This window comes from Sinohyriopsis cumingii, chromosome 2 (genome assembly GCF_028554795.1).
Source record: "Sinohyriopsis cumingii isolate HCF-2022 chromosome 2, ASM2855479v2, whole genome shotgun sequence".
In the NCBI taxonomy this organism is placed as follows: domain Eukaryota; kingdom Metazoa; phylum Mollusca; class Bivalvia; order Unionida; family Unionidae; genus Sinohyriopsis; species Sinohyriopsis cumingii.
In genome coordinates, this window is record NC_142962.1 from 8,218,525 (window position 1) to 8,242,850 (window position 24,326).

Sequence of the window (24,326 nt, forward strand, 5' to 3'; positions counted from 1 at the left end):
AATGCGCATACTCCATATTTATTACAATATGTTATCACGTATCCAGTGGCAACGAAAGAGGTGTCAGTTCAAATATGCTACTATTTTGAGTTGAGACTTTATTGGTCTTTTTTTGCGTCTAATAGAGAGACAATTCTTGACATATTCTCATAGGTCTTCTTGATCTCACGTCAAGAACGTTGTTCCCGAACGTTGTTGTTAGGTTGAGAACTAATAACCAACTCTGATGCAGGAATGGACAAGACAAAGATGGCTGAACATGCCGAGAATGATATGCTATATTTGTTGTTCAGAGGTTAATGGGTGTTCTTCGGTGAGATATGAGAACAAAAGTCTTTTGGTTCTTCTCAATTGTTCGAGGACCGTCTAAAACCTCGTTGACGGACTGTGAGCTCACATCACCTCTGAAAAGGGAATAGAAAACAACAAAGGAGACGGAACATGCCGAGCGTTGATACTAATTTTGTAAAATATTTTTTTTTTGATTCCGAGATAAACTCGAGTTGTTATGGCAATCGCAGTCTGGATCATCTGAGAACATATTTTTGGCGTTTGGGAATAATCTTAAAGGGGTTGCCTAAAGGAAACATAGTTGTTATGATGAACACAGCAAAGAACATCAGACAAATGTGTGTTTGATGTATGGTTTATAGTTTTAAAACAAGTCCCATAAGGACGGGCTATATAAATGCTTTTGTAAGTCGTATAATAAAACTACATGCTCATGCGCAATGCAGTGTTCCGCGGAATCCTTTTTAGTTTTGTATGTGGTATATTTTCTGTTAACTCGGGGTAAACACTCAAATACGAACACACTGATTCAGAAGTTAACTCTACAGGAACATGTTAAACGTGTTTATTTTATCAAATGTTATCTTGGATGATAACTAAAGGCTTTATTTCCTCGCCCACGTGTTGTTTTTCAGCATTTTTTATTTTAATACTTTTGTTTTACCCGTGTAATATAGGACATGTACAAGAAGATGTTGGAAGTTGACCCAACAGCCCCAACACCAGAGGAACATGCCCAAGGTGCCATCACAAAACCACGCTACATGCAATGGAGAGATGAGATGAGTTCATCGGTTGAGATGGGATTCAGGATAGAAGGGATTAGGGTAAACATTCTTTTTTTATAGCATAGTTATTGTTTTCACCATACCGTTTTTTTCTTCGATTTTAGGAAGTATTTTAGTTTCGACTATTTTGTACGTTGGGTGGTTTTATACAGTGCTCACTGTATTTTTACAGAGATTTTATTTCCACGGAATAATGGTAGAATGTGAATATGGCAAAAATTAAATCCCCACGAAAATTCCGCAAATTATAGATTTTGGGGATCAGTAACTGTCCCACCAAGAGCGCGAGAATCACTTTGGATATATTTTTGTGTTTATTTTCTTCTAATTAGATCTTTATTGTATCTATATTAGCGAATGTGGCTTGACTGGTTAATGACAGGTATTGATGGCAATGAATACATTGTGTTAGTGTACTTAGGAAGACAGAACAAAAAATGAATGGTACAAGATCACAGAAGCAACGCTAAATTTGAGGGGAAAACAGTAAATATGGTTGTACTGCCTTTGTCAGCTTTAAAGAAATACTGTTGCTTGACCATTTTACGCGGAGCAGTGGTTGTAGGGCGTCATGTGGCTGCTAATAAGTACCCAACGAACATTGACCAATCTGTAAAGACAATATGATAAAATTCCTCATCCACGAATTTACGTATCATAAAGAAAATAGCTTTTTAGCAGACACATAAAAAATTTTACCAATAAAAAAAAAACGAATTCACATTGCCGTGCATGGATAGATCAATCTTTAGCCATATTTTAAAACTTGATATGAGCGGACAAGTGTAATGTTAGCTATCGTTACTTTAAAAAGTCTGAGAGAGATAAAATCAATTATAATTATTTATTAACTGATACTCATAAAACATGTGCGCGCGCGTATATATATTTGAACTTAGCGTTAACGTAGCGTTAATAATTTTTCAGTTATATCGCTACGATGTCTGTAGTGTAGCAGTTTATAGTGTTGTCTAGCATTGTGGCATCATGCCGCAGACATGTAGCATGATGTCCCACCCATTCACATTATCCATTCACCAGGTCGAACAGTTCTAACACTAATCTCTTAATGCTGAGCGCCAAGTGAGGCAGATGCTAGTACCATTTTTAAAGTCTTTGGTATGACTCGGCCGGGGTTGGAACCCGCGACCTCCCGAATCAGAGGAGGGCGCCCTAACCACTTAGACAGCCAGAGCTCTCTCTCTCTCTCTCTCTCTCTCTCTCTCTCTCTCTATATATATATATATATATATATATATATATATATACAGGGGAGCCTCGTTAATCCGGACTCCGTTTATCCGGAAACCTCGCCATCCGGACATAATTCAACGGGAACGGAATTCCTAAACGTTAATTTGCTCCGTTAATCAAGAAATCCGCGTTCCGGATCCGGAAATCAAAATCGGGGACCAAAGTGTAAAATTACATTAAAACTTGTCTCGATAATCCGGAAATAATCTGTCCAAAAATAAGAAAATTTGAAAAATCGTATGTGAAAATACAATCAGAAGGATAATACATTAAACACAGTAGTGAAGCCCTTGAGAATCTATGGCCACTATCAATAACTAAGTAGCGTGACCATATTGTAACCAGCGATTGTATAAACAATGTCTATTTTAGCTAGTCGTCGACGGGGGTGTTAATAATTAAATAAACACACTGGGATCAAATCGTCCACGCTTTTTGACATAACATATGGTAAATAAATTAAAAGTGTCATTAAGCCTCTTTGTTGTTTACCAATTGTATGTAACAATCACAGTTTATTGTTTGCTGTGCAAATACAGTTGACATTTTTAAGCTGTGCACAGTATAGGGCTTCAAAGAATCCAGGCAAACAAAGGTTACAGACTTCTTCAGGAAATTGACATAATAAATGTATGTACAGTACATACATGTACATGAAAATAGTGTGATGTGTTCGATGTGTTAATCGTCTAAACTTCTATTTACTGTATATGTACGTACAAGCACATGTTATAATAATGTGAAATAAACACAAATTAATAGATGTATTCATTAATTTATTTCAACCATTATTGAATATACAGTACATTACATTTAAAGCTAGCATATACATGTACATATATACGGTGTGGTGATATCGTACAATAAAAAATGTGCATGAGTCAATTATCCGGAAAATTCGTTAATCCGGACATATTCGCTGGGAACGAATGTGTCCGGATGAACGAGGCTCCACTGTATATATATATATATATATATATATATATATATATATATATATATATATATATATATATATATATATATATATGAGAGAGAGAGAGATGAACCAATGTTATATGTATATATAACGTGAATAAATGCAAAATTAAATTTATTACTTCATAGCACGACAGTATTATGTAATTAAGATTGAAATTTTAAAAAAAATGTATCGTTTCGTTTGTAGCGTTTCAAATCGAAAAAGTAATAGGAACATAAACAAAACATGACATGCCTATGGCATGAGACAATATGTATTAAAGAATTAGCCTAAATTGACATTTTGCGTACCGGCCTAGCTCATTAAACATTTACGTTTGACATTTGCACAGCTGTTATTTGCATACCATTATTTCAGTTACTAATGTTTACATGTTACCTTGATTTTACTTGTTGTTTGGGTCCCGGTCAGTTTATCTATATATTCTACATTATCCTTTATTTTGGGGAAAACGGAATGTAGATTTAACACCTTAACCATTCCCACAGCTTTTTATGGTTACGAACTTTGGTCAACGATTGAATCGAAAGGCATAAATATATTATATGTAATTCAGCATCAATGTGTCAAGCACATTAAAGAATTCTCATGTGAGACCAGATCTTCACTGAGCGAAAAACATTCTTGGACTGAATATTGTCCCTGAAACAGATAAAATAAAACTATATTTCCTTTGAAAATTATGCCATATGGCTGAGAATACGTTACCTAAAATAATATTTTGAATGGGATTGCAGACTTTTCTTTGCAGGAATGAAACAAATGGGATTTATTTCCGATTAATTTGTAATTCTTCACAGATAAGACATGAAAGATTTTATTTATATTTTTGTAAAAAAAACAAGACATTTCCGGCTAGGAAGGAGTGGAACCAGATTGAATGAAGTACCAGAAATAAATATGAGAATAATCGCTTAAATGATCTATCCTTTCGAAGATTCAAAAATACACATCACTGTATTACACCTGTCATTTTGTGGCAGACACCTTGGTCAAACAAACATCTTAAACTGGTCTAAAGTTTAGCTAGGCTTCTGATCACACCAAGATACTTGCCAACGCTACAATACTTCGCATACTGATGTTATTGCGCACATGCTTATCTCATGTTCAAAAACACGAAGAATCAGGAATATATTTTGGTCATATAATATCAATGATTTTGATATTGTACTTGGTACTTATCTTCATAATATATCTGGCGAAGAACTTGTTCAGCACTTACTATGAAGGGAATTCCCATATACCTGTGGACTGAATGACCCGAAGTCGACATACATTTTATGATATCAGTTGCTATATTTTCTGCAGGAAGTTTACACGAATTTTGCAACTAATCGGAATGTTGTTTTTTGTTGTTGTTTGTTTCTTACTTTTTATGGATAACTTACGAATTAACTCAAAATTTTCCTGATGGGTTACCTCAGAGATAACTTGATTGCACAGCTTTGATTGTATCAGTGTTCATGCATTTGATGCAAAATCTCTCCTAGTTTCCAAATTTGATAATTGTATTGTGTGTACGTCATATATTATGTTGAGTTAGAGAATATACGAGAATATACGAGTGAACCATAAATCTGTAGAAAACGCTATCAAGATTTCACATACAAAATGTATTCCAAACTATATATGTACGAGTTGATTCCTAATTATATATGTATGAGTTTGTGATTTATATATCTAATCGTACGTCATGTCCTTGTCATTCTCGTGGCTGTACCAATTCTCTGTGTTGTTAGGAGGAAATAAAGATGAATGGGTCAGACTGTGTGGGTGGCTTGCAACTCGGCTAAAAAGGAAGCCTTTCGATGTTGTGGTAAAAAAAATCAAAGGTCATCTTTACTGCGACTGAAAAAGAAAAATGATTAATGCACACCAATTTCTGTTCACCAAAGTGTGTGTATGACTTGCAAGTTTGGTAAGAAAGAAGCTTATTGAGTTTCGGGTAGGGGTCAAACAGGCAAAGGTCATAATCACTAACTGAAAAAGATATTTGTTTTAGTATAACTTTATACCACCAAAGTGTGTGGCAGGCTTGCACTTTTGGTAGGGAAGAGGTATTTTGATTTGAGGATCAAAAGGCGAAGGATGAATGTCATTGTGGCCATAAATAATAGAAGGTTTTGTTGAATAAACTATGCTATAGAGGAAGTTTCTTGACCAAGTTTTGTGGATTGCTTGCACTTAGATTAGTAAAGATACCTGTTGATTTTGGGATCAAAAGGTCAGCGTCACGGTCATGGTAAATCTGATAAGAAAATAATCGTTTCTGCACGGTATGCTTATTTCAAGACCAGATAAAAGCCCCAGGTCATTGACATCCGTTATTCAATAATGTCCTGCGTATACCACGTGGTTACAAAGTGGACTATCATAGAATGTGCCTTTCAATGCTCTCTTGTTAAAAACCATGTCGACTCGTGTATAATGCGTATCCAGCGGCGTAGATTCGGATACGCCGTCGCAAGTTTTATGTGTTTAATCTGCTCTGGATCCACACTGTTCACATTTATTTCGTGTTATACACGGATACATACAGTATATTTCTATGGACACTTGATAGTTTTGGTCAACATATGCCGAACTTATGATTTTAGAATAGGTAACTGCTCTTTTCCTTTTATTTGTACATGCCAGTTATAAGAAACAAGATTGACGAAGAACGCTGATACCACAAATACATGATCTCTCTCTCTCTCTCTCTCTCTCTCTCTCTCATATTTCCATCTTTTATTTCAGAAAAGCAATGGGGAATCGGAAAAAAATTTCAAAACCACAAAAAGCAGAGAAAGCATAATAAGAAAACTTCAGAATTTTATCGACTACGATGAAACAGTGATGGTAAGGTCTTTGTGTCGGGATATATTACATCAATAAAAGATCATGAAACGTGAAAACTTTCATTCACGAACAAAATCGCACAGCCGGAAGAATTTGCAGTCTATCAATAAAATCACACAACATAAAGACTTTCCATTCATTAAAAAATTAACACAAGCTGAAGACTTTTTAATCATTAATAAAAATAACACGACACGGGGAGTTTCCGTTTTCAAGTTTGGTCCTTCCTGTATATAGTTAATGAAGAGAAAACATTTATGTTTGATTTGCAAGATTTGGATAAATCTATAACTTTCTACACGTCTGCGCATAAAAAAGCAAAGTCGGTTTTGGTTTCTTCCCGTTTTCGTAGTCTAGGCCAATTGGCAGCTTTTCATGTCTCAATATGTAAATGCGTTTATTGATATCTATATTTATATGCATATATCAATATCTATATTTATATGCATATATTAATATCTATATTTATATGCATATATTAATATCTATATTTATATGCATATATTAATATCTATATTTATATGCATATATTAATATCTATATAAATGCATATATATCTACTCTTGACTAGCGAAGATCATGCTATGTCTTCTATTGCAGTTAAGAAGCTAAAGAATGCAAACTTCGATCTCCGTAAAAGTGAATGTTTTATTGATGAAATCTGTTGACAGGAAGGAAGTGAATTGGAATTATAAGGATTAAATGATCTTGGTCGGGTATTTATCGATGTGTAAACTTTTCTTAATCGCTCACAAAGTTAACATCAAGTCCTTCTGACTTTATTTATTTCGTAGGTGATTAAGTAAAAATTTACACATTGATAAATATCCAAGCAAGACAATTACTCCTATAATAAATATATGTATATATGCATATATAAATATTTATGAATGGGGACATACATATTTCATCCATCAATCCATCTATGCATGCATGCATGCATACATACATACATTCATTCATACATACATACACACACACACACACACATACATACATACATACATACATTGATACATACACACACACATACATACACACATGCATACATACATGCATGCATACGCACACACACACAGACATACATACAGACAGACATACATGCTTGTATACGCAAACACACACACACGCACACACAGAGACATACATACATACATACACACACATACATACATACATACATGCATGCATGCATACGCACACACACACAGACATACATACAGATAGACAGACATACATGCATGCATACGCACACACACACGCACACACACATACATACATACATACACACACACACACACGCATGCATGCATACATACATACATGCATACATACATACATACATACATACATGCATACAGACATACATACATACATGCATACATACATACATACATACATACATACATACATACATACATGCATGCATACATACATACATACATACATACATACATACATACATACATGCATGCATGCATGCATGCATGCATACATACATACATACATACATACATGCATACATGCATACATACATATATACATACATACATACATGCATACTTACATACATACATACATACATACATACATACATACATACATACATACATGCATGCATGCATGCATACATACATGCATGCATGCATACATACATACATACATACATGCATGCATGCATGCATGCATGCATGCATACATACATACATACATACATACATACATACATACATACATACATACATGCATGCATGCATACATACATACATGCATACATACATGCATACATACATACATACATACATACATACATGCATACATGCATACATACATACATGCATACATACATGCATACATACATGCATACATACATACATACATGCATACATACATACATACATACATATGTATATACATACCAAACAATATGTAGACCAATATATCTGCAATGAAAAAGTAGAATGTAGTGATAAATAAGATACTAGTTTAAAGTGAGTTCTTGAAGTAGAGATTTTACAATTAATTTGCCAGTGTTTTTGTATATTGTGTTTAGATTTTTTCGAAAACAACATTTCCTTAAAAGACAATAAAGGCACCTTTCAGGAAATAATTGTCCTTTTGGGAATACTTTGGGTTTTTTTAGAAATCTCTTGTATGGAAAAATGCTTTGAATTGTTTATGAATATATGGATTTTTTCTGTCCATTTTTGCAATTGTTAAGTTGTAATGGTGGACATTTTAAATATCTTTAAACGTCTGGGTTCCTTTTGAATTTCACAAGTTATCAGTAGTAGCGTGAGTAAAGTTTTTCTTAGTATGAAATTCACTTTGTAGAAAGGAATCAGTGTCAGGTCTAAGATATATTTTTTTAAAAATTCAAATGCATTTTATTTTCTTCCTTTCACAGAAAATGTACCTCTCAAGGTTGAAAGCTTTACGGCTGACTCAGGAGACATCACCTTTTTTCAAGTCCCACGAGGTTGGTTTCTGAACTTTACTAATTCCTTATATTTTATTTATACATAGCACCAAACTGCAAATAACTAAGACATCCAACAACTAAGACATCGATCTGCTCTCACATAATGCAAAATTCACTTGAAATGATAACAAAAGTAAAAATGCGAACACGTGTCTTTCCAGCTCATTTTTTGACGACAGACCTGGGTCTCACTTTGGAGCACGTTGTTCATGAGCAATGGTGGTTGTTTCACGATTTAAAGAAAAAAATCTTTACAAATATTAATGCAGATTTGTTGGTTTAATAATTGCGATATCATTTATATGTATAGCTCCTTTCAGACACAATCAGATCAAATCTTACAGTTCGCAAAACAGCACAAAGTAAACACCCAGTCATCCAAAATTCTAACCACTGCAAATGTTATACCATAGTGGTCGTATCCGTATAAAGTTTTGTGGCATTAAATATTGTCCGCTGTTTGGAATTTAATAAATTAGAATTATGAATATTTTAATTTCAGATTATTGGCAGCTCCTTATTGTTTGTCCATGACAAGTCAGGTCAGGCATGTGTTTGGATGATCGACTTTGGCAAAACTGCTCCTCTTCCCGACAATATGACGGTTGACCACCGATCAAAATGGAAGGAAGGAAACCACGAAGACGGTTATTTGTGTGGCATAGACAATTTGATATCTGTTTTCGAGAAAATGTGTGATGACACTGCCAACAATAGCTCACAGAGTGTCTTCGATTCTTCATGAAAGCACAAGTTGCATATAGACTTTTGCATACTCATCGCATATACATTTCCATTTTGGTGTGTTTATTTAATAATGTACCTTCTGACTATTTAACAAAGATGGCCGAATTGAGGTTCATCTTCCCGACTAAGTGTGCCTCTTCCTTCTACACTCAAAAGTGGCAGTGACAAACATCAAGCATTTCTTGCATTATGAAGTACTTTTTGGGTGACCGCCATTTAGCAAGTTTGGATAATGCTTCGCTGACATGTGGTCCATACTTTCGATGCTCATGAGACTGGCCTTGCTATTGACTTGCCAATTTAGCCCGGGCACTTACAAAGGGATTACGCATGCCCTAATAATGACGTACCTACTGAATCTGATATATAGCTTTAAAAACATGATTCAGCATATTAAACGACATGCGTGACATTATTTTATTAACCTATAATATACTCGTGATATTATGTGTGTTTGTGTGCGTTTATGTTATATTTTAATTACAAGACTGAAAAGTGTATGTTCATTCGATGAAAGAATGCACGTGCACGTATTTTATAAGATTTTTATAAGAATGATGCTCATTAAATTTCCTAGTGAAGAACATGTTATTAAATTGTATATTTTTTATTCATTATCACGAACTTAATCAAATTCAAATGAAACATGAAATGCGGACTTAGTTTTCACACTATAATTTCTATAACCGATATTTGCGTATGGAATGTTATTTTGGGCTGGAATCCCAACTCCTGTGATCAAGCAATGGATCTTCGCTATATTGTTGCTGTTAATAAGATAATTGTGCATATAGAGTGGAACTTGTATACATGATAATGAATCTCACTAGTGCCTCCACATAGAAAGCCAAGTTTACAATAGCACTTGCTGTTTGACTTTACTTTTTCATTCGAAGAGACGACTTACTCTTTGATTATTCCGTTAGGTCGACCTGCATGCTGACAATATCCTTTAATAATTCTGTGATTATATCATTTGAATATTTTAGACAGTATGAACGATATAACGTTAGTAAATTAACTGTTTCACCTGCTGAAAACAGGGCACTACCCGTATGATAAAACTGTGGATTTACTCTCGTTAGGGGATATGCATTTAAAAGAATACAAAAGTGTAATCCTAGTTGCAAAATTCTCCAAGATTCCTAAAATTTTGTACATATATTGTATAATAACTTTCATTTAGCGCATAATTCGCATTCAAACATTTATGCATCTTGGGTAATAAGTATGGAATCCTGCACTGAGACTTAATTGTTGTTTCTGACACAAGGTATCGCTTATTTATGCTTTTATAATATGTTATTATTGATCGGCATTTGGTAAATCACCTTCCATATAACACGTCGGATTAGGAGTAAAGGTTCTTGATATTTAATATTGTTATTGGTGTTGTTTCGTCACTACTATCCGTAGAAAACTTGAAGCCTCCGTGAAAAAGATGGATATTGCTTTCATAGATTTTTCCTTGAGGTTAGCGCACGATAGCGGTGGGAAAGGTTGTTGCTGAAGTCTCTCTCAACGTCTATCTAAAAAATGCCACGAATAATCTGATTCTATCATTTCTACGAGTGGTATTTCCGTGTCTGGCTCCAGTAGGGTAAAGTAAATGGCATTTACAATTATCTATAAACATAGTTTCTCTGGTTTAGCTCTCAAAACGCCACACCGGAAGTCCGATTCTTATGCACACAGAAAACAACAAACATCCCCCCCACACACACACACACACCCAAAAAAGTAACCAGCACACCACTTATGGAATCTCAACTGATTGGTGGAGGCAAAAGATGAGGTTTATTCTCTCCAGTCCCCACTGTTGATCAGTGGTTAGCGTGCTTGCCTCACGACCAGAAAGGGTGTGAGTTTGAATCCAGCCAAGACCAAGCCGGATCGGCTGCCATAATGTGTATCAAGATAAGACACTATAACCCAATTGTCTCAGCACCAAATAGCCTTTTATATGTTGATGTACCATTAAACACCAACCAATTAATCAACCAGCCAAATTATATGTAGACTGGGTTAGACAATTAATCAACCAACCAAATAGCATGCAGATTGGGTTCTAGCTTATTCAAAAAATCTGAATATCAGCGGACTTCCGTCCGATGCGCAGCGGTTCTGAAGACTCTGCACGCAGTTCTGAGTTTGTACATCTTTGTTGGACCTGCACGGAACTCGAAATAAACCAGATAGCGTAATTTTGCCTCAGCCTATAAAAAATATTGTTGAAATTGGAACAGATCAATTCCGTAATGTCTAATTTTAAAAAATAAGCTCCTAATACGACACTGAACGGATTCATTAAAAAAAATATAATACTCCAACGGAAACAATCAGATATTACGAAAACTATGCATCCAGAAGCCCCCCCCCCCGCCCCCGAAATCATGGTGCATTTGCGATATTTGTACGACTTACCGCCCTTTTTAACTTGCAGAAATCAAGATATTAGTTACTACAAAGTGGGCAAAAATCGCTAAAAAGTGCAGACAGTCGCTAGAAAGTGTACGACAGTCGCTAAAAAGTGTACGACAGTCGCTAAAAAGTGCACGACAGTTGCTAAAAAGTGTACGACAGTCGCTAGATAGAAAGTGTACGAGGCTTATTACTAATCTAACATATCTTACAAACGAATTATATCATCGCTTCCATGCAAAAAATATTGATGGATCTTTTTGGAGTTTTAGCGAAACACCATTTCACTTCACCGAACGTGCTGATATTTACAGTGAAAGGTAGTTATTACACGTCAAATGCCTGGAAAGTCTCTCAAAAGACGTGAATAGATCACATCTACTCTATAAATACGCACAGTGGCGTAACAAAATTTGTCGATACGCATTTTTAGCATGAAGTCCGTAATATAACTTTGTAAGAAAATCGTATTCATAAATGTCAGTAGTCTAGATGCGTGAGTGAGTGGGTGTATGTTGGACAGTTTATGAGTACAAATGTGTCAATGTTGTTTTGATTGTTATTTTCCATTGTTGTAGAAAAATATCATCGATAATTCTTTGCATGTTACATGTTTAATCACTGTATATATCTTGATATTTTCATATATAGTGACTATGTTCATAAATACATGTACAGTGTGTCACTTACGTGTTGTATTATTAAAACAATTAACTTGGCTTATACATTTCATTTTAGTTTGTTTGATTTTTTTTTATAGTTTCATAAATGAAAGCTTCTTAAACGAGCGATGTGTAGCCACCTCCATCTCAAAGGAATCGTGTTTAGCCCCCTCTGTCTCAAAGGAATCATGTTTAGTCCACTCTGTCTCAAAGGAATCATTCTTAGCCCCTCTGTCTCAAAGGAATCATGTTTAGTCCCCTCTATCTGAAAGGAACCATGTTCAGCGCCCTCTGTCTCAAAGGAATCTTGCTAAGCCCTCTCCTTATAAAAGGAATCGTGCTTAGCCCCTTCTGTCTGAAATGAATCGGGCCTAGCCCCCTCTATCTGAATTAAATCAAAGTTTGCCCCCCGCGTCTCAAAGGAATCATGTATAGCCCCCTCTGTCTCAAAGGAATCATCTATATTCACCTATATTTCAAAGGAATAATGTTTAGCCCTATCTGTTTCAAAGGAATCATGTATAGCCCTATCTGTTTCAAAGGAATAATGTTTAGCCCTATCTGTTTCAAAGGAATCATGTTAAGCCCTATCTGTTTCAAAGGAATAATGTTTAGCCCTATCTGTTTCAAAGGAATAATGTTTAGCCCTGTCTGTTTCAAAGGAATAATGTTTAGCCCTGTCTGTTTCAAAGGAATCATGTTAAGCCCTATCTGTTTCAAAGGAATAATGTTTAGCCCTATCTGTTTCAAAGGAATAATGTTTAGCCCTATCTGTTTCAAAGGAATCATGTTAAGCCCTATCTGTTTCAAAGGAATTATGTATAGCCCTATCTGTTTCAAAGGAATCATGTTAAGCCCTATCTGTTTCAAAGGAATCATGTTAAGCCCTATCTGTTTCAAAGGAATAATGTTTAGCCCTATCTGTTTCAAAGGAATAATGTTTAGCCCTATCTGTTTCAAAGGAATAATATTTAGCCCTATCTGTTTCAAAGGAATCATGTTAAGCCCTATCTGTTTCAAAGGAATAATGTATAGCCCTATCTGTTTCAAAGGAATAATGTTTAGCCCTATCTGTTTCAAAGGAATAATGTTTAGCCTTGTCTGTTTCAAAGGAATAATGTTTAGCCCTATCTGTTTCAAAGGAATCATGTTAAGCCCTATCTGTTTCAAAGGAATAATGTTTGGCCCTATCTGTTTCAAAGGAATAATGTTTAGCCCTATCTGTTTCAAAGGAATCGTGTATAAATCATGATGATATTTGTAAGGTGGATGCCTTCACCGATCTACTTCTGACAAGCACAAAGATGTTGCTACGAGGTTCACGAGTAACGACTAGTAATGTCTGTTATCTACAATGTATTTGGCGATGCTATGTCAGTAAAATTATTGAAAAGACGCGCTATAAATTCTTCATCACTCCCAATGATGCAGTTTGCTTGGCGCATTTTTTTCTGCTTTAGCTTATTCTGTCAGGCCCCTACCACCAACCTTCCTCAGCAAGTACAGTCCGTTAACATCGGCGCTCACGTATAGTGCCACATCAATAGATATTAGCATTCTGGTCTCTTAGCCATTGCTTCCAGCTCTTTTTTTTGTGTCTACAGTCAACTATGCCGGCTTCGTGCCTGATGATGAAGACTCCCTATGTATTAATGGCTGATGCTGTGTTACCACTATATACTTTTAAAGCACTTGTTCTCCCCCTTTGAAATTATTATTTTCTGAATTTACTCATTTCATAATATTTTATAACGTCAAGAACTTCTAAGTAATTTTTGTTAACATCAGTCCCTAGTTTTTTTAGCTTCCAGTTGTTTGAGAGCTTGCTTTCTGATTTCTCTTTTTACCATGCATGACGTTTAGAGCCGCGCACTTGTCGATTTTTCAGATTCGATCTGGGTCCAGGGGTCACAATCCTGATCCTAATAAGTTGAAAGCATGGTGTAGTGGATAAAATAATGGCCCTTGTGTAAAATAATCAAAAGGTTACAGGTTCGAATCCCACCGGCGCCGTTGTGTCGGAAAAAAGGCATCACATGTGAGTGTCCCTGATAGAAAAACATCTCATATGCCCGCAAGAGTAGGGTATTTGCCCACCGACTAAAGGAAGGAACCCCTTCATAAATACACTCACGCTCAGTGATGAACAAGATATTAACGTGAGGGATTTGTGTTGTTGTGGGGTTTAACGCCATTTTTAAGCACACGATAGGCTATGCATGGCGACCAGTATTAATGGTGGAGGAAGAACCCGGGAAAACACCGGGAAGAACCACCGACCCACGAGAAACTACTGGCAAGCTTTCTCACATACCCACATTGGCCGAATCCTAGACTCGAACCTACGCAGACAGAGGTGAGATGGCAGTGATCCGTAACGGAAAGAGCTTTAGACCACTCGGCCACTCGGGGCCCCTTAACGTGAAGGAGGTTTTTCACCAAGCGGAAATTCTCTCGACTGGCAAGGTTAGAGTAATCTAGCAGACGATAGCCACACAATACGCCACTCGTAAATTAAAAAAGACATGTTATCTGACGAAAAAAATCTGAGCTGGCATGGTGTGTTGCATAACTCAGAACGGCTGGGTATCAATTGCTTTTAGCAGAAATTAACGGACAGGCGCGAGAGGTCGTGGGTTCGAGCCCCGGCCTAATCACACCAAAGACTTATACAAATGGCACTAACGGCTGCCTCGCTTGGCGCTCAACATTAAGAGATTAGTGTTAGGACTAGTCAGCCGGCTGTAGGGATGATGTGACTGGGTGGGACATGATGCTAAATGTCTGCAGCATGATGCCCCAGTGCTAGACATCCCTATAAACTGTCACACTGAAGAGATCGTGGCGATATCACTGCAAAATATTAAAGCTACGTTAAAAATCCAAATCACAAACACCCAAAGAAAAGGCTGTGGTATAACAGAAAAGTGATGAATAAATATCCATCCCGAACACCGAGTTACACCTTGAAGTGGAACCTGCTAATGCAAATGGAGACACATAATACAAAACACAATATGTAGACCATACGATGACAGCTGAACGGGAGAATGTTACAGTAATATCAACACAGCTAACGATAATGTCCAATTATTAATCCCCCCGGTTCAGACGAGGTTCGTAAATTCCGGCTCAAGAAAATTACAAACATCCGTGATATATTATCATCTCAGCTTCAAGATTGCCTGACCAACGGCATTGTTCTAACATTAATAGACGATGGTTGTTACAATGTCCTCGTGCTGGGAGGCAAGGAGAAATATCTAACAGTAAGCAATTAGAGACTGATAACCGGCCCCGAAATAGTATGGAAGCTACTCACTTGACCGACTGCAGATGTGTTATTGGACCACCTAGAAAACAAATAATATCCCTATAAGAGCAGATAGTCACGTGGGACAAAGAACAAGCTTCTGCTCAATAAAATGGTGCTCAGAATTGCAGAAGAGGGGAAGAAACATGTGCATGGCATTATTAGAAGTCGTGTCTCGATTCTCTACTCTTGGATCAGGAGTGTCTAGATCATGTAGAGATTCGTTACTACTACCATTAACCCCGGTCGAGTCATACCAAAGACATGTAAAAATGGTACTAGCACATGCTTCGCTTGGCGCTCAGCATTACGAGGTTAGTGTTAGAACTGGTCGACCTAGTGTCAGGATAATGTGACTGGTTGTGAAGAAGCGGCATTGGACCCCAGTGCTAGACATCACTATAAAATGCCACACAGCAGACATCGTAGCGATATGACTGGAAAACTGTTAAAGCTACATCAACAATCCAACACACACACACACACACACACACACACACACACACTGTATAACGTTGTTCATGAGGTCTATTAAAGTGACCCGTGTTATAAGTGAGGGAACCTCATCTTGAGAAATGTTTCGACAAGGATTAGTCTGACATACTAGTGTTGTATTTAATGGAGTGAAATCACATCACATTATAAATGGTTAAGAACTAAATCAAATTTAATCATTCACGTAGTCATGATAAAGCAAAGATCAGTTTAGTGGGATACATGAACACACCAGTATTATATATGGGATAATGGTATACGGGGTGTGGGTGGGGTGCTTGAAAGTGAGGAAGCACAGCATTAACTCTCATTCACGTGCCATTCGTTTCCAAATAACATGTTATTTCTCATTATACACTCAGATACAAGAAGAAAGACAAACAAAACTCACATTCTGGAGAAGATAAAATTGCCAAAGGTCTTTCTTTTTTTACTATGTTGTATTGAAATCATTTAGGATATTTCTGAGGGAAAAAGCACCCCAAGTTTGATAAAAGAAACCATTATTACATGACTGAGTCAACACATCAAGCTATCTGAGGTACAATTTCTGTCTAAACCTTATATTTCGAAAATGGGGACTCCAATGACAGGTCACTGAACTCGGGTCACCTCTTGACAAGATGTACTTTGATGCGACGTTTCATTAACAATATAGCAATACTGTTTGTTTAACAATACGGTTTATTTATTTTTAAAAAATAAGGAATACGACCGCTGCACTTGAACCTGAAATCACGACACACTTATTCAATGTATTCTTCAGATATGCCTATAAACAAAGTCTGATAAAATTCAATTCATTAATGTTTGCGTTATGATATTCACAAGCCAATTCTGAACGATGGCTTCTGACCTGAAAACTAACGTTGAAACAAATGGGACTGTCTGGCGACAAAGGGAATGTACGTTAAAAACATCATTGGTTGAATGGATGGGACGGGATGGGGGAACAAAGGGAACCGTAATGTGAAAAACACTGACAACAACTGACCAACGCATCATCTTACTGACCAGCATCTACACCTACAAACCAATACGCCATCCAACCATCTTACTAGCCAGCACTCTCAATAACCGACCAGAAACCAAAACGACATATCAACAACACCACCTCTGCTCACCTTCACCCTACCAATTCAGCGACACAAAATCAATTGATAAGCATCCTTAAGGGAATGAAACGTTGAAGGGCACTGTATCTGTAACGTTGTCTCCTATGGTATTTTTGCTAATGTCGTAGGAGTACGTACAATTTAAAATTTTTAAATAGATGGACATGTGGCTTCAAGCCCCCAGTCAGCAATGCCGTCGGTCTAGGTGGATAATATATTAAAAATAAAATTTGATAAACAGCAATTTCATAGCAGGTCTAAATAATCAAACAACACAAGTAGATTTCCACAATTTCTCCACTAGGTCGACCTATTTAATCTGCCAATTTCATTATCTGCTGTGCAACGTGAGAGTGTTTCCGCTGGTCCCTGCTACTCGACTCATCTGTATTATTAATGTTCCTTGACTGGTACTCCAGTACCCTTTCCAACCCTCGACTACGTCCTTCATCCTTACACTTCCTCCACATCCGTTATTCTATCCGGTCCCGTGACCTCTATAACAACTCTCTACTTCGTCACCTATGGGTTGCACTCGGTCCAACCCCAAAACAGCACCGAAAGCTTCTCTTTAAGAAGCTTTTCGAGTTTGAATTCTCGCTCTCCGGTTTACGAATTACGTTCATTCGGAGTACTCGTATTAGAATTCACTCCCTAACTTACTAAGCATCTGCACTGGTCAAAATCTTGGCGAGTTTTGAAGTGATCGTAAAATGACATGTAGAATAAGGGCCTGCTTCGAGCAGATGCACCTCCCTTACTTTCCTAACTCAGCCTTGATTTGATATTAGGGTATCTTTGAAATGCAGTCTGCCTAGTTTCTCACGCGCATGTCAATTTCTTTCTGCCCCGGCTAGACTGTAGCTTGGGTGTGAATAAACAACTTTTTTCCGTTTTACCAGTTACTTCGTCTGTTTGAAGATAGCCGCCCCATTGTTCCCTCCAGTGTCGATTCAAGCCTCAATCTTGCGCAGCAAAGGTCAGTCGCCAGTGGCGATATTCTCCACCCCGGGTATATTGTGTACATGAGGGTTGTCTTAAGAATGTGACAATAGCCTTATATTTACAATCCGATGGCAAATTTAACGTCGGGTCAAGTTTCATAGGCGGCTCTGTTGCAGTTCTGCAATACGCTGTTGATGAAGAGACGAGTCATTGCTACACAGTCAAAAAAGGTTAGCATTTGGCGTAAGATAGCGTTTTTGAGTACTTTAGAGTTGATACAACACAGTATGTTCTGTCACCTGACAAATATTTCGACAGAGCAAATGGTGAAAACATATCCAGACATTGTTTCATCGTCAAACAAGGCCCAGAACTTAACGTGAAATAAGGTTTTCATGTAGTGTGAAAAAAGGCAGAAATGGTTCATATCGCCCAAACCTACTTCTACTGAACAACACCTACTCATCTCCTAAATTCACAAGCATCCACATCTCCTGACCAATACCTGTATATGAATTAAACTTTGAGAGCACAATAGTCTTCTCTAGACATTGAACAGGATGGAGCGAAGAACAAACACAGTTAATGTCAGACATTCGCTTACATTTCAACCCATCGGAAAATTTAATGTCATATGAAGGTTCATGGGCGATTCTACTGCAATTCTGGAACGTACTGATGGTGAGGACATAGAGGCATTGCTGCACTGTCAAACAAGGTCCGAATTTGATGCAAAAAAAAGGCTTTCATGCACTTTAGGGTTGTTACGACATGCTGTGTTCTGCTAGTTTACAGATGTGTCGAAATAGCAAAAGCTCAAGACAGAGCCAGACACCCTCAAACAAACCCATAATATGATGTAAGATAAGATTTTCGTGTACTGTGAAAGAGAAAAACTCGCTCATGTAGCTTATAGAGTCATTACTTTTTTAGAATTTATATTTACATCAGTCTTTAAAAATGTCTATGGAAGAAATTAAGAGAAGTGAATGAATGCATGAAATATAAATGAAAGTATCGTAGGGTCTATGGAATTTTAACAAGTCTGAATAATTATGGTGGCCTATTGAACTTTGTGCAGTCGGAATTTAAAATGATGGGTTGGTGTAGCCCTCTATGGGAAATTAAGTATAAAGATTTGTGATATTTATGAAAATTAAACACTGACGAGCACTAGAGCCTTCTTTGGACTTTTATCGGGATGGAGATAAGAACAAACAGTTAATATCAGGCATTATCTTAACTTGCAATAAATTTAATGTCAGTTGAAGTTTCATAGGCGACTCTATTGCAATTCTGAAGTGCGCTGTTGGTGTAAAAGACCGCGAGAGATTGTTACACTGTCTAGAAAGGACAGAATCTTATGTAAGATAAGGTTTTCGTGTACTTTCTTTGACTTTTTTAGTCATCATTCTTTTAAGTGATGAGTTTCGGTTCTAGTGGATACTGCTGATGCTGCTTCTCGTCCATCTAACAGATGGCTTTCTTGCTTCTGTTTTCCCTCGTCTTTCTATTCCCGTTCTTCCCATATCACTTCTTCTTGCAACAAACCAGCTCTTTGCTTATTTTAAAATGGATCATAGATAGCTCTCGTGTTGGGATGTAGCTGCACGTCTTGTATTTGGATTAGGAAATGTTGAACATACTGCACGATGGCTTCACTCAGTCTGCTACTTGCTACTCAAGCTGGGTCAGTTTATTCCTAGACATGTCGACGATGGATTGCAAGACTGATGTTCATTTCGCTTTATATAGTTTAGGTAAGGTTTTAAATTAAATTTGAATTTTCACAAACCAGGATGCGTGTGACAATTCAGCAATGGTACGGGAGGTTAATGGATAGAAACGCTCCATCGACGATGAGGACTGAGAAAATGAGACTAACGAGCCTCATTTTTTCCCGTCCTTTTCTATGGACCCATGGAGACAAACTAGATGGGAAAATTTTGACATTCAGCATGCGGAGATCATCCCGGGAAGTAAATGTGGTCACGAAGGTCAGCTTGACATCTGTTAATTATCGTTGTTATCCCCCATAGGACCTTTTCTTGGCTATTTAAATATTTCAGAAACAGAGAGACTAATCCAATATTGCCATAAAAATGTTTCCTATCTTTATATTTGTTTATTGTTTATTTTCTATGCAAATGCTCAATTCTCTCCACCTTTCTGTCCTTCTACTTGTAATGGCATAGACGTATGATAGCGTGTTTGTGTTTTAGTGTACGCATGCCTACCCACTTCCTTTTACACCCCCTATAGATCTATAGAGATTGAAGGGGATGTAAGATTAAATACTTTTGTTTGTAGGGTTGAGGAGGGTTTTTTTATATAGGATTGTAGGTTTTTCGTTTCGGTCCAAGTGGTTTGTCGATCTTTTTTATTTTGTACGGGAAAATAAAAACAAGGGTGTGTTTCGACATACTTCGCTGACTGGAACGATTTGGCCCAGAGTTCACTATTCTAAGAAAGTAACACATAACTTATATTTTGACTATGAGGTTGTACGTTTGCAATATTACAGGCAAGAAAGCAAGGGCAACTTACCGAAAAGAACTGAAGAATATCGCCGTTTTGAAGATAAAAAATTGTATTAGAGACAAAAATCCATTAGATTGTCAAAGAAAGAGTTTTGTTTTAATTTTTATGTTTAAATACTGTAAAGATAAAATCCACAATTATTGCAACAAAAACCATAAGTATTTACATTTTTGTTTGTGCACTGTATAGAACAGGTAAATGTCCGGAAAAGCACTGAGGACTTGATTCACTCTACATTTTATACAAGTAAATGTCCTGAAAGGTACTGAGAACTAGATTCACTCTGCATTTTCGTGTACATCAGGTAAATGTCCGAAGAAGTACTGAGGACTAGATTCACTCTGCATTTTATACAAGTAAATGTCCTGAATGGTACTGAGGACTAGATTCACTCTGCATTTTTGTGTACATCAGGTAAATGTCCGCAAAAGTACTGAGGACTAGAGTCACTGCATTTTCGTGTACAACAGGTAAATGTCCGGAAAAGTACTGAGGACTAGAGTCACTGCGTTTTCGTGTACAACAGGTAAATGTCCGGAAAGGTACTGAGGACTAGATTCACTCTGCACTTTATACAACAGATAAATGTCCGGAAAAATACTGAGGACGAGAGTCACTGCGTTTTCGTGTACAACAGGTACATGTCCGGAAAAGTACCGATTATAATGTATCAGTACCATAAATTACGTGTAAGACTCGTTACAAGCAAATCATCTGTTGATGATAGTTTTAGTAATGTATTTGCTCTTTAAATATTTTGCCCATAAAATAATCAATAATATTGCCTATCGAAGTGGTTTAACACTGGCGTTTCAGCTTGACCAAACATAAACATGTCAGTGATTAACACGGACAATTTCTCTAAAGGAACTTAGAACTTCGGACTTCGGACTTGAAATCCTTATGTCTGTATACGTGTGCTATTTCGTTTCAGCTCAAAGAAACTTAGACACAAACACGTCAATGATTAACATAGCATATTTCTCTAAAAGAACTTGGAACTTGACGAAATCCTTGAATCTGTATAATATATTATTTAGTTTGCAATGTTCTCAAAGTAAACTTGCTCGCTGGTTATATATGAAATTAATCATAGGGTGCGACTTTATCTCTGTTCATCTGTCTGTCTCTCTCGATTAGTGATAAGGACACGGTGATTTGTTTCCTCGCAAATTATATTTAACAAGTACAAACACTCCTGTACCGGCATAACAAAGTGAAGAACCACACCAGTTTGTGCTCTCTCAATAAATCAGCGAAGTAGTATAACAATGTAGGTTATTTACTGTTTTAAAACAAACGGAAAACATAACACCTATTCAAGTATATGGAAATGTTATCTTGCCACAAATTCTGACCTGGATTGACCTTGTTCAATGTCTATAAAAGGCTACATAGTACCCCTCAACGTTTAATTCCCATATGGGTGTTGGTCAGTAGGTGTAGGTGCTGGTCAGTAGAAGGCTCAGTGCCGTTTAACGTTTAATTATTAAATGGGTACAGATCTGCAGGTCGGTGTTGGTGTGATGATGAGTAGAGTTGGTTGCTAGTCAATAGGTGCGAGTCCTGGGATCCGTTTCACTAAACATCTTAAGTGTTTTTCGACTAAATTTTAAGATATTCCTCAGCATTTGAGATTTTTCTAAAATCCGGTTTCACGAAGAACAAATGAGAAAAATCTCAACTCAGATTTGAGAACTGTCATTAATTATCTGAGGTCAGGTTTATGATCCCTCCAGTAGAGGTGCTCAAATATGGCGCTTGAACGACGGTATCGTCGACGTCATCAATGGGATCGTTTAAATAGGAGAATTTTTAGGGCCAGAGATAACCCCATGGACGTCGATGATACTGTTTTGTTACATGTCATGAAAACCTTTTACAAAGAAAAAGTTACCTAAAAGTTAAATGTTCATGAAATATATGCCTTTCCTCGTCGATGCGTATGCTTCACAATGAAGTTAAGTTTTCCGTCAAAAAGGTTAAATCTACATGAAAAATTAGAATTTTCAAGAATAGAGCAAGAATCATAATAAAAATTAGGAACGTTTTGCTGGAGAAAGCGGACTTATCTCGACAATCTTTTTCATAAATAAGAGTCCTCAATGGGGCTGACGCTGTGCGAAAAGAAGTCCATGAATTCAAGATAAGACCGTTTCTTTGTTTTTATCTGCCGAGTACTGACACATTTTCCGACATTCTTTAGCGATAACAAGATTTCAAATTAGGTGCTGTGATTGACATAGTGGATGTCAAATTTGCATCATTTTCACTAACGACCACCAAGAAGATAGTATCATAAGTATTTTGGTTAAAACCCATGTCAATATGACCGGATGGTAGCGACATCAAGGATTTCAAGACAGCGGTCGTCGCAGCCATATAGGATGTATGATTGACATTTAGGACAAATCAGGTATCATAAGACGTCTGTCATAACCTTCCGTTTTGGAGGAGTATAGATAACAACATTTTCAGGATGGATACATGGTGGCCAAATTGAGGGTCAGTTCGCATTATTTTCATTAAGACCAACTAGACACCATACGAGCTTTTCTGATGAAAAAACCCCACGTCAAAATGACATTTCAGAGTAGTAATAACAAGATCTTCAAGATGGCCATCACGCTGGATGTCAGATCAGCACCATTTTAATTTAGGACCAACAAGGCATTATACATTTCAGATGGCCATATTGGAGGTCAGATTGGCATCATTTTCATTTACGACCAACTAGATACAAAGATTTTCAACATGGCTATTATGGAAGTTATAATGGAGGCCTACACAGCACCATTTTCATTCAGGACCAACCAGACACCGTAAGAAGTCTTTTAGCAACAACCTCACGTTGAAACAACCATCCATTCAGGAAGAGTGTCGATAAGACAAGATTGTCAAGACAATCAAGAGTGTCGATAAGACAAGATTGTCAAGAATGTTAACACAAGATTGTCATGACAGTCAAGAGTGTCGATAAGACAAGATTGTCAAGAATGTTAACACAAGATTGTCAAGACAGTCAAAAGTGTCGATAAGACAAGATTGTCAAGACTGCTGATATGGTGGCCATCAGATTTATTTATAACATCATAGAAAGTCTTCTGCTGAAAACCCCATGTTGATATGACCATCCATTCCGAGGGAATGGCGATAACAAGATTTTTCAATATCCCTTGGCTGCGGCCATAATGGGTACCCGAGTGGCACCATTTTCATTGAGTACCAAGTTGCCCATGGGATGAATGTGTGTGTGTGTGTAGTTTCATAGCAATCCTTGAAGTGGATTACGAGTAGCGATAACAGACGTGTGCTAACGGATGGACGGCAGATGACAGATGATAAACCATCCCATAATCATTTCTGGTCTATCTCCAGTAGGGCAAAACAATTGTATGACCATTGCACGGCAGTGACGAACACAACCTTCAACCAACAACTTTAAC

The 24,326-nt window shown here is 37.0% G+C and overlaps 1 protein-coding gene across 3 annotated transcripts in view; it reads left to right on the plus strand.

The window, feature by feature from the left end:
- Positions 1-12,528, plus strand: part of LOC149804310 (inositol-trisphosphate 3-kinase B-like) — a 113,056-nt gene extending 100,528 nt beyond the window's left edge. For all 3 annotated transcript variants that reach the window (XM_089938718.1, XM_089938711.1, XM_089938724.1), the window contains exons 5-8: positions 969-1,118; positions 6,058-6,159; positions 8,567-8,638; positions 9,144-12,528. In XM_089938718.1, the coding sequence (XP_089794844.1) occupies positions 969-1,118; positions 6,058-6,159; positions 8,567-8,638; positions 9,144-9,386 (567 nt within the window). In that variant the 3' untranslated portion in view covers positions 9,387-12,528. The remainder of the gene's footprint in view (positions 1-968; positions 1,119-6,057; positions 6,160-8,566; positions 8,639-9,143) is intronic.
- The last annotated feature ends 11,798 nt before the right edge of the window (positions 12,529-24,326 follow it).